This window comes from Eupeodes corollae, chromosome 3 (assembly GCF_945859685.1).
Source record: "Eupeodes corollae chromosome 3, idEupCoro1.1, whole genome shotgun sequence".
Classification (NCBI taxonomy): Eukaryota; Metazoa; Arthropoda; class Insecta; order Diptera; family Syrphidae; genus Eupeodes; species Eupeodes corollae.
Genome location: NC_079149.1, coordinates 69,410,497 through 69,422,823, shown reverse-complemented (window position 1 = coordinate 69,422,823; position 12,327 = coordinate 69,410,497). Strand labels below are relative to the sequence as shown.

At 33.6% G+C, this 12,327-nt stretch overlaps 2 protein-coding genes across 2 annotated transcripts in view; both read right to left on the bottom strand.

Moving 5' to 3' along the window:
• Positions 1-6,206: 6,206 nt before the first annotated feature.
• On the bottom strand, positions 6,207-6,879 carry LOC129950163 (cytochrome c oxidase subunit 6A1, mitochondrial). Its single transcript, XM_056062006.1, has 2 exons — positions 6,698-6,879; positions 6,207-6,565 (listed from the first exon to the last, which is right to left on the bottom strand). The coding sequence occupies exons 1-2, from the start codon at positions 6,786-6,788 to the stop codon at positions 6,333-6,335; spliced, it is 324 nt and encodes a 107-aa protein (XP_055917981.1). The 5' UTR covers positions 6,789-6,879; the 3' UTR covers positions 6,207-6,332.
• A 4,496-nt stretch (positions 6,880-11,375) lies between these two features.
• LOC129949639 (uncharacterized) overlaps positions 11,376-12,327 on the bottom strand; it is a 117,103-nt gene continuing 116,151 nt past the window's right edge. The window contains exon 5 of the mRNA XM_056061211.1: positions 11,376-12,112. Coding sequence (XP_055917186.1) covers positions 11,909-12,112 — 204 coding nt within the window. The 3' untranslated portion in view covers positions 11,376-11,908. The remainder of the gene's footprint in view (positions 12,113-12,327) is intronic.

The window sequence follows — 12,327 nt, the reverse complement described above, 5'->3', positions numbered from 1 at the left end:
TTTTCTATAACAATGTTCTTTCAAAAACTTTTAAGACACATTTAGACACTATACTTTGCACCAGAGTCTTATTATTATTATTATTCCCCACCCTCTTTCCCCTCCCAACCGGCGTGCTGGGAGGACCTTTCAATTTTGTATATCATATAGTTTTTATGCAGATATGACCTATTGATACAATGAACAAAAACAAATGAAAGGTTAAAGAGTGTACAGAGCATGTGATTTGGCTAAAAAGCCATTTGGTTCAATAAATTTTAATAGATCTTATTAATTATCCGATTTCAAATATTTATTTACTTCTTCTTTAAAATGTCTTATATTAGTTAAAGATTTAATTCCACTAAGAAGATTATTATATAATTGGAGTATTTTAAACATCATTGTGTTCTGCGCTCTAGAGGTTGCTTTCATATTGTTTTTCATTTTATACTTATAGGTACTAAGCCAGTTAAGTTTCTGTAACATAGTTCTTATATGGGTAAGACGCGCACATTTTAAGATTATTCTCATAGCTTTATTTTGCAGCTTTTGGAGGCGAGACAAATCTCCTTAAGAAGATAAAAATAAAATGGTAGAACAATATTGAAAATGAGGTTTAATAATCGCGTTATAAATTTTAATTGCAGTATTAATTGACATTTTTTTCCTAATCCTGCCAAGAAATTATATTTTTTTTTTGATAGTTTCTTGCAAACATACTCCGTATTAGATTTAAGGTTTATTTTATTGTCAATTACTACTCCTAAGTACTTAAATTCATCAACACGATCTATATTTTCTCCATTAATTTGCATTACATTCAGTTCCGCACAACCAACACATCCACTTCGTTTTCTTCACATTCAGTTTTAACTTATTATTAATCAGCCATTCACTTATGGATCGCAATCGCAAGTCATTATTAATTTTTTCCGTACATTCATGCATATCTTTTCCAGAAATAAAGAGAAAGGCGTTATCAGCAAAGAAACATAATTTACAATATCAACTGCCAAGTTTATATCATTTATAGATAATAGGAACAAGAACACCCCCAATACCGAGCCCTGAGGTACACCTGTTTATACTTCATCAGACACATTATTGTTCACCGACGTACGCTGTGTTCGTGCATTTAAATATGACTAAAACCATTTCAACTTATTTTTTGTTTTATTCCATATTGTGAGAGCTTCTCAAGAAGTATTTTACGATCAACAGTCTCGAAAGCCCTCTTGAAATCCAAAAAGACCGCAATGACAGTATTTTTGTTGTCCATCTCATTTTTTAATTTTCCACCACCCAATTTAACTCAGTTTCACACGAAAATCCTTTTCGAAAACCCAATTGTTGATCCATTATGAAATTATTATCTTCCATATAACTCCTAAATTATTTTTCTACAATTTTTTCCAAGACCTTTTCATTTTTTCCAAGACCTTTTCATAAATAGGAAGCATATTAACTGGTCTGTATTCCTCACTTAAAATTGTATTTTGTACTTTTTGGATAGGTTTTTACCAACGTTTCGTTCCACTTGCTTGGAAACTTACTTACTTACGGTGGCGCTACAGTCCGGTCGAACCTGGGCTTCAACCAACATGCGTCTCCAGCCGGCTCGGTCCTTAGCTAGCTGTCTCCAGTTTGGCATGTCAAGTTGGTTGAGGTCCTCTCCCACCTGGGTTTGGCCATCTGAGTCGAGGTCTTCCTTTACTGCCCCTCCCTCGGGATTGGATTCGAAGACCTTTCGGGCTGGAGCGTTGATGTCCATTCGCTCTATATGACCTAGCCATCTAAGCCGTTGGTATTTAATTCTGCTAACTAGGTCAGTATCGATGTTCAGATCGTCGTTATATCTTCTCCTCCATTCTCCATCTATGCGTACGGGACTGAAAATCACCCGAAGAATTTTTCTCTCGAAGCATCCTAAGAAGCTCTCATCTTTCTTTGACAGAGTCCAGGCCTCAGCGCCATAAATGAGAACCGGAATGATGATTGTCTTATAGATGGTGTTTTAAGATGCTCGCGAGAGGACTTTACTTCTCAATTGCCTTATAAGTCCAAAGAAGCAGCGATTTGCAAGAGTTATTCTTCGTTTCAGCGCTGGTGTCATTGTCTGTGTTAATAGCGGTGCCTAGGTAGACAAAGTCTGTCCATGGCGACGTTTTGTCCAACACTTGCTTGGAAAACAACCGGTTAATATAGATTTATTGAAAATTGCTTTTAATATAGGGCCAAGTGTTTCAAAACAGTGTAAAAATATTTGCGCACTCATAAATTTGAAATCTTTCTTTTTTTACATCGAATTTAAAACATCAATAATATCTCTGTTATTTAGTTTTAAATTTAAAAACAGTGTTAGTGACATTAATTTGATCAGAATACGTTGTTTTTGGGAATTCCGCGATTATCTTCAACACTTGTTATAAAATATTAATTAAATTCACTGGCTATTAATTTACCGTCATATAACATATTTTCCTTAAATGCTACATTTTTTTATTTCACAATGGTTCTTATTTAAAACTAGGTTTTGTATGTTTTTCCATAATTTTTGTGAATTTTCCGATGTGTCAATCTTTTTTTTAGTTAATCGAAGTTCGCTTTTATAAATGTTTCTTGCTAAAATACATGTATTCATCCCATACCGGATTTTGGTTTCCCAACAGATGTTTGGAAACTTTCTCACAAAGAACCGCAAATCTGCAAAAAATACATAAACACAGTGCAAATAAAAACATTAAAATTTTGTATTTATTTTACTTAAAAGAAGTTAAAAATAAAAAAAAGTGTACAGACTATGACAATGAATAAAATTGTTTATTGAATGATTTGGTAAATGTCAGCTGCTTTAAATTTTACTTAAAGTAATTTCTAAATAGAATAGAACTCTGAAAACAATTTTATTCGATTTTTAATGTACATATGTACATAGATTTCATTTCACTCGATCTTGTGAACCTAGCTGTATATTCTTATTCAACGAAATCTTCAAAATATGCAAAAAAAAAAATAATACTTCGTTTGGCTACCTTCATTCGTTTTAAGTTCAAAAACTCTGCTTGTCATTAAATGAGTCAGTTTTTTTTAAACTTTCGGGTCTATTTCTTCACAACATGTCTGGATATACGTTTAAGGCTCCAAAATGGTATCAAATTGTCTTCCATTTTTATAAACATTTGAAAAGTTTTTCCATTGGACTACAATGACTACTGGCCAATGTGATGTATTTCTGATAAAACCATTCCTCGGATTCTTTAGATTTTCGGTTCTTCGTATTGTTCATCCATGTTGATATGAAACAAATTGGCAGCTTTAAATTAAAGCAAAATACGCCCCATACCATCAAACTTCCAACGGCGAAGTTTTGTTTTATTCGGGGATCACTTTTCTTCGAAAAGATCATGCCCCAGTAACAGATGTAACAGTCAGGACCATCCAAATTGAATTTCTTTTCATCTACAAAAAAATAAATCTTGGTTGTTTTTTTGCTCAATGTGATGTTCAACATCATTCCACAATTTTCGATCGGGTTAAGATCGGGTGATTGTGCTGGCCGCTTCAAAACGTCGATTTTTTAGGTCGTCGTGCAAGAAGCGCCATAATAACAGCAAATTGTCTTCTGCGTAGGGTATCATATGATCCAACAGGATATCTCTGTACACGTTCTGGTCCATTTTGGCGTCAATTTTTACGATGGGTCCAACAGCGTGCCATGAAAAAGCAGCCCAGACTATAACGTTGCATGCACAGTGTTTCACCGTCTTAATAACCGGCAGTACTTGGATTCATTGCTCCAGAACGCGTTTTTCCAAAAACTAATTGGTTTGTCTAGGTGAGCTTTGGCATTCTAGGTTAGTAACCTAGATTTTAGATTTTTTTTTTATACAAGCGGTTTTCTCTGAACAACGCACCCACGTAGATTGTTTTCATTTAATCGGCGTCTTATGGTCCTTGAGGAAACATTTACTCCATAGTTCGTTGAAAGTTCGCTTCGAATGACACAATGGAGGTCTTAAACGGATCCTTTCGATAACCTATAAATAATTCTATCTTCATTTGTAGTTGTCTTTCTGGCCTGGGGGTTTTGTTAAACGTTTTCAATCACTCCAAAATTTTTGAAATGGCGAAGCGCATTACAAACCAGCTTCCTGGAGCATTTTAACAACTTAGAAATGTCTGTTACCGTCCTCCCTTTTGACTTAATTTTCAAGATCAGACTTCTTTTTTCCTTTGAGCACCATTTTCCTTTTGCCATGACTAGTTTCTTTTAATATAAATCGTTAGAGGAATATTTAATTACCTCAAAAATTATTATTTTCTTTTTAAAAAAACACAAAAATTAAAAATACACTCTTTGATTGCAAAAAGGGCTAAATTTATGTGCAGCTAAAAACAACGCAAATTACAAACAATCTTCATTTTTCGTAAAACCGTATTTTACTTTTCAATCATTTACACATTTTTATTAGTACCATATATGGTAGTCCTAGTAACAACATAAAAATGAACAGTTACTTGCAAGTAATAAAGAATTGAAAGTAGAAAAATACTTGTACTCTTTTCAATGTGCTAAATTCGAGTCCATCACTGTATATCAAAAATCATACATTTTTCTGAAGAATTTGAAAGTATAAGGGGAGATATCAACGGAACTGTTGATTCAGAGGTGAAATAAATTCTTTTTGTTCCCTTTTTTTGCAGCTAGGTTCTTGATTTCAATTTTACTCGAAATGAAATCGGCTTAAAATATGAATTGTAGTTCAGAAAGTTTTGGAGTTCACTTCTTAGATATCCATTTTGTATGGTTTCAATGTTAAAATGATTTGAATCGCTGGGTTCCACATTTCGATTCTTGCGATTTTCAAGTGATTTGAATTCTACCAGATTAAGTTTGTGTCTGTGTTGAATTCAAGAAGAGGAAATCTTTTAAAAACATTGTTCTCAAAGGAAATTCGTTTTAACTTGTATGATTTAGGCAATGCATTAGTTGGCATGATGGTTAGTCCGTTGGACTGTCATTCGAGAGGTCTTGGGTTCGATCCCTCAATATTTCACCTATAGTTGTTATTCACGGGTACTGCCTCTTGCGAGGAATTGAAAAATTCTCCAAGAGTAATTCTTGTCATGAAAAAGTGCTTTCTCAAAATAGCCGTTTCGGCTTATAAACTGTAGGTCCCCTCCATCCCTGCAGTTACTCGCACACAGGAATGGTTGAGAGTAGTAAGTCACTAGGCCCTGGTTCTCCACATTATCATTTGTAAAAGAATATTCTTCCAAACATTTTCAAGACACATTCAAAAACTATGCTTCGACACCAGTCTCCCGACCAAAATTTTCAAACCGCTTATTACAAGAACAGCAGAGGTGCAACTAGCAGTAATGTGCATCAACACAATGCTAACAGAAAACACTAATATTTTTTTTGAACAGTACGGAACATAATAAAAACATAAGAAATTATAACAATCAACAGAATTGTTTATTGACTGATGTGATATACAGTTCCTGACCATATTATTAGACGAACTGCAGAATTGTTTAACTATAAAGTTATACGGAATATTTTTAAATATAATAAACAACAATTCTATAAATTTGTTGTTTTATTTTTATAAAAAAGTAGGAAGTAGTTTATATTCTGCATACAAAATATTAGAAAACCTGATTAAAATAGCTGAAAATTGCGTCTAAGGTGCTTTTAATAATATGGCCAGGGACTGTATATAATTTCACTTATACAGTATAAGAGCCGACAGCAAATTTTAGGAAATTACACCCAAATACGGCTAAAAAAAACCTTCCAGGCGGTTGAATCTGATATAATGGTGCGTACATCTGCACATTCATATAAAGGAATTTCACTACAAAAATTTACTGCCGCCTCTAATAATTTCTAAAAGTATTCGAAGTTATGAAATCTATCGATTTATAGAACTCTGAAAACGACATTTTACTCTGTTTTAATTTAATTTAATTAAATTTCAATCTGTTTTGGGACTAGGCCTGTAGGCTAGCCTATTATAAAAATATTAAAATGATCTACTTTAAAAACACGATTGATTTAAAGAATTGGTGAGAAACCAGCCGCAGGAACTTTGTATAATGCACAGTTGATGTATAGACAGGATGTGCATGATTTAAGAAGTTTCCGTTTCACTAATATGTATATGGAATGTTTTTTTCTGTGGAAAATAGTTTTCAAGGTAGCAATAAAAATTCAATTATTTACTGATGACACATATTTTTACTTTTCTTTCTTTCTTTTAAGTAATATTATTACATTACTGTAGTGCGAATGTGTTGTTTTCTTGACGTTATCCTAATCGAATTTTTAATGCGACAAGTCCCTAATCCTCATAGCCATCGGGCAAGGCGTTGACCTTGGGGTTGTGGAAAAGACTCTTATTACCATCACCCCATGGGAACCTCTTGTTACGGATAGCCAAGTATTCGTACTTAACGAATGGTGGACGTGGGTGGTGAGCGTGTTCCTGATGCTTAAGATAGGCATTCAACATACATAAGCCAACAGCTGGCATTGCGACAAAGAAAGTCAATCTCTTCCATAGCAAGTAGCCACCTTAAGAAGAAAGAAAAATCGTTTATAAAATCAATTGCAACTTTGTTACATAACCTCTTAACCTAAAGATTTTCTCTGCCGAGTAAAATTAAGTAAAATTAAGTTAAATTATTATTTTATTGTAATAATTACCATGTTCTCCAGGAGTAGCTGCTGTTCCTTGTTGTCTAACAGCAGAAGTTGCGATATGACGACGGATTGAGTGCAAAAGTGCTGCAGCCATTTTCAGGAAAATTCTGTTTTTATCTTCACCTGGCACAAGTTTTTCTGAATTAAAAAAAACTACCTTTTCCTTTTGACAAAAGCTATTTGATGTTGGAGAAATGTCAAATAAAACGATGACAGTTAAAGATGACATTTTGGTAGCGCTTGTTTTTCAATACGGTGTGAGATTGAGAAGCTTGAATGACATGAGCTCGTTCAGTTAGGTATTGGCCTGTTTCAAAGTTGCAGCAATGTAGTATCGACAGGTGAACAACATCGTTTCTATTTATTTCACAGCAAACCAAAAACACTGTATATGTAGATATAAATATAACTAATGAGTTTTGTGAGTCTACATATGTCACACTCATTTAATAACTTTTTGAATCATCTGGTTGCTTTAGCTTGTAGGCAAACCAAGATAGGTACCGAACATTTATATCGTCTTTAAAAAGTTTTTGCAGCATAGAAACACAAAGTATCATTGGGAATTTGGAATGTATTATTCTGTTACATAGCTTTGGTGGCTACATAAAGCAACTAGGTAGGTACTGCTATTCGATAGCAATTCTTATACAAAACTCCCCTTGAAAGAGTTTTCAAGCTCTTTAGCTATGCTTGCCCTCTTGTAGGTTTAGCGGAAAAAAATATAACTAATTTCCAAACGTCATCTGACGTTTCTTTGCTTCAAAAAGCTTTTCTTGTCACTGAAACTAAGAACATCTATTATTTTTTTTTTTTAAATTAATAGAGTTTTACAAAATAAAAAAATCAATTTTCTCCAAATTTCCACAGAAGCTACAGAAGGTCACTGGCGTTAAAATATAGATGACACCAACGTGATGTTGGCTATTAGAGGGCATATCTAGAAGGTCAATGCAACAAACAACAAGCTTTAGCTAAGAAAAATATACACTTTAAAAATCAAAGTTAAATAGGAACTAGCATTTTATTAACTGTCTCAATTGTAAAATGTAGAAATAAGCGCCTGTTTTTTACCATTTCTTTTTGAAAATTTTCTTTTTTATTAGTTTTAGTTAGTTTTTTTTTCTAAGTTAATTTTAACATTTGATTTTCACAAAACTTTCTTCTATTTGTGTGTGTTTTTTTTAAAGTTATTATTCTGACAGATCTTATTTCAGTTGTACCAATTTTTAAACACAAAAATCTGGCTACTGCGGATCGTTTTGTTGGGAATTTCTTACTGCACTATATGATTTCGGCTTAATCTTAAATAGCGACATTGTACGTGTTTCTGCTCATTACTCAACTAGTTTATTAGTGAAATGGAAATAGTCACACATTTCAAAAGATTTTGTACAGTTTTAATAAATACAAAATTCAAATTTAAAGGGATATTCTAGAATTGTGATACTCCCAAGTCACATTTTTTTGTGAGGTTTCTTATGAGATTGTCACAATTTCGTTTTCTGCAAAAAACCTCATTGGAAACCTCTAACAAAATTCACCACAGCGAGAGGTGAATTTCTTACTGTGAGCTCGGTCAGCTGTTTGGTTTGTCAAAACAAATTCAAACCAATTCGAAGAAATGTTTATACATTGTATTTTATTAATTATTGTTAGTTATTATTCTAGATGTAGAATCAAATTAAAGAGCTTCATGGAAGCATCTTGAATTTTGTATAGACTTTGCCAGGAAAAATCCTGAACTCTTGGCAAATAAAAATTACCTAACAAACCCTCAGCCTCAGAAATTGGATTATGACTTGAAAGGACATCGTAATTTTAAAGTTTTTGTGAGGGTCACAAATTGTGATGTTTTTGTTAGAATACGAAAAAAGTCACCTCGAGTTATAAGGTTATTGTGACTTTTGAGGTATCAGTGAGGGTGCTAGAATAGGGCTGTTAGATACAATTTTTCAAAGTTATGATGTTTTTTGTTGAAAAACTGAAATTAAATGGAACGTCCCGTAGAATATGCATTTTTGAAAGAAAGAAACACATTTTTAGTTCTATTAAATATAAGGATACATACAAATAATAACCAACAAAAGTAAAATTAGATTAATACATGAAAAACGTGATTCAAATCGTGATTTAAACATTTAAGAAGTTCGAAATTCTCAAATAATTTAAACGTAAAGGTAAAATAATTCTAGAAGAAGAAGTTGTCTTTTTAAACCTATGTTTCAAAATTTTTAATATTTTATCAAAAAATATTAGAATACCTTGAACAATTTTTTAACATCGATCTGATTTTATAGACCTAATGTTCATACAATAAAACCCGATGAGCTCTCGATCCTAATGACCCATGTAATTTTTCTGAGTTAAGCTGTTTTTCCCTCGGCAAGGAGAGGAGTTAAAGTTGTTTTTATACCCAAAGCAGGTAAATGCTCGCAAGTTAATCCTAAAGATCTACGACATATAAGTCTATCAACATTCCTTTGTAAGACCTTGAAAATATTGATCGATATCCATTTAAGGGCAAGTATTGATACAAAACTTCTGTCATGGTCTCAACATGCCTACTGTAAGAGTAAATCGGTGGAAACAGCGTTACACACCTTAGTACGCACCATCGAATATTTCCTCCATCATAAAGAGATCACTATGGTTGCTTTCCTTGACATCGAAGGTGCCTTTAACAACGTGGACGCATCTACAGTCACATCTGCACTAACATCTCTAAATGTAAAGAGTTCGCTCGGGGAGTTCATTCATCTAATGCGGACTAGCAACATAATTAACTAATAACTGGGCAACTCTTCTGGCAGACAATTCGTTAGAAGAGAGACACCACAAGGTTATGTTCTATCCCCTCTCCTGGGGAACCGAGTAGTGAATGAACTCCTGACTAGTGTGGATGCGGAGGGTTTCAGAGCGATCGCAAGCGACGCACGTTGCTATAGCGGTTTAACGAAAGCATCTTAGACCTTAAACGAACTCTTACAGACTAATACTTTGGCTGATCAGCGTGGACTGGGTGTTAACCCACACAAAACCGATTTGGCATTATTTTGGAGCAATGTACAGGAAAGAGTCAAAAAAGCTACTGTAGCTCTCTTTTCTTGCAAAAAAGCTATTGGCAATTAATGGGGCTTACAACCCAGAATCACGAATTGGCTATACGCATCGGTAATCAGACTGATTTTAATGAACGGTGTGGCAGTATGGTGGACTGCTTAAGGGAAATCTATAAACCGCGACAAATTAAATAAGGTTCAACGTTTAGCTTACCTACGAATCAATTCCAAAGCACAGACTACACCATCCCCCAATTGCAATACTACAGAAACCTCCAGATTTCTATACCTCCCAGATCTTTTTGGGAGAATGAGGCATTTCGGCAAGACAAAAGAAGGAGTTGGTGGAGGGTGTACTCTGAACGACTTCCTTTATTATGGCGTGTTCCAGGCAGAACTTTTGCAGATAAAAGAAGCCTTGTCCTAGCTTCAAGAAAAAGTGATATCAACATCTGATATCCGTATTTTCTCAGATAGTCAGGCCGCTATAAAATCTCTGGACTCTGTCTCTACAAACTCTATAACAGCCCATAACTGTCGATCATATCTAATGGAGATGGCACAACAGTTTAATATTCACCTTTGCTGTGTGCCGGGCCATAGAGACATTCGTAACTATAAGGCAGATGAACTCGCCAGGAACGGTACAGTGTAGCCCATCCTACCACGATTGGCACTCTGGTAGGCCAATTGCGACTTGTAAACTGTTGCTAAACAAACACCAGGTGGAACAATATCACCACGTGTCAGGTCACAAAAACATTTGGCCAACACTAGATTTAAAGCATTCAAGGTGCTTGCTATCTCTAAGCAGATCGCATATAAGCTCGATAATAGGTGTCTAATAGGAAAGCGCGCCACGCGTCTAGGCATATTCTCAAATGACTTTTGCAGAAGCTGTATGGACGAGGAAGAGGAGGAAACTGTTCTTCACTTTCTCTGTATATGCACTGCTCTAGCTCAAAAACGCAAGAGTTATCTAGGAGAATTCTTCTTTAACGATCTAAATCCTATCAGCCCCTCACGTTTCGTAAGGGACTAAAACTGGTTCCATTGAGCTTAGGAGGAAGCCTCAAGATTCATGTGGTATCACAATGGGCCATTAAACTGGCCTTAGTGTTTCCGTTTCCATAATGGACAGCCACTTTAACCTTACCTAACCTAACCTAGATAAAAAATCATAGTTTATTTAATTTTTAAAACGTATGTACATAATATGTTACTTTTGTATCATGTTTTACAAATATTATTTAAATGCAATTTTTTGGTACTTGTTTATTTTTTTTTCCTTAAATTGAATATACCATTTTTTAAGGTATGATAATTGGTCTCATACCTTTTAAAAATATTTTTAATCTTAATTAAAAATTGTTATTCTACGAAATTTTATGCTAACTACTTTTCAAATTAAATTTTTTGTTAAAATCGAACAGAACTATTTTGGAAGTGAGGTATGTATGGCGTAATTTCATTTATTGTTTTCTTAACAGTTTTCTTATCAGTATCCTCACCTTTTTTAAATTTTTACCTATTCTGTCAAATGTTTCGAACCAGAAACTTTTTCCAGGCACCCAAAGAACCTCTGAAATGATAAAACTCAAAAACTTTAAATTTGTCCATATGCTCAAATTTGTTACTGTCAATTTATTTATACAATTTTTTAACTGGTTTTACAATTATTATAATTAGGTATTACTAACAACACATTACCTTAAAAACTAAGATCACAAAATAATTTATTAACAATACTGTTTTCCTTTTACATATATTCACATAAAGTATGCGACAAGAAAAGACTTAACAAAAAAACAAAATACAATGAATTTTTTTAACTAGATGAGTGTTAATTTTATAATGTTTAAAGTGTCAAGAATTTCCAAACCTCATAATCCCACGATTAAATTCTATAAAGAACAATTCTTTGCTTTTATTCAGTTTTAAACTGCTTTAAATTACATTTACATATTGTTGTTACGGCACTGATTCGTTGTACATATACATATTATACTAATATTTAATTAAAACAATTTAACATATAGATATCGTTAAAGAGGATAACCCAAAATTGGATATCAAATCGCATTGAAAATTATACATTGAAGGCTTATTAATCTAATTGCGAATTATTCAAAAGATTTTTTTTTTGTTTTGTTTAGATCATACTTCCAAACATTCGCTTTCCTCTAGTTAGTACCAGACTAACAACCATTACTGTTAATAGAAAGAAAACCAAACTTAAAAATGTCGTTAAGTAACGACACCTGCGTCGAAATTTCTTCTCCTTTTCCATTTTTATGCGCAACTGTTCTGCTCTTGGAAGATCTAGAGTAAAATCCGATTCAGGTCGTGATGATGGCTGAAATTAAAACAAAAAAATATTACACAATTGATAAACACTTTTATAACTTGAGTAAAATTAAGACTTGAACAACTAGCATATTGAGCTTTTGAAAAACGTATCCTAAATCCGATTTCAAAAGCACAGGTCAAAAACTGTTCGTTAACAAACAAAAAATAAATTATGTCCGTTGAGAGCTAGGGCCTAGTGACTTACAACTCTCAACCACTCCT

What these genes read in the sequence shown, in the direction of transcription:
- LOC129950163 (XM_056062006.1), bottom strand. Translation starts at nt 6,788, where the DNA reads ATGGCTGCAGCACTTTTGCACTCAATCCGTCGTCATATCGCAACTTCT. An exon ending in AGCTACTCCTGGAGAACATG is followed by an intron (nt 6,566 to 6,697) that starts GTAATTATTACA and finishes TTTCTTCTTAAG; the next exon opens with GTGGCTACTTGCTATGGAAG.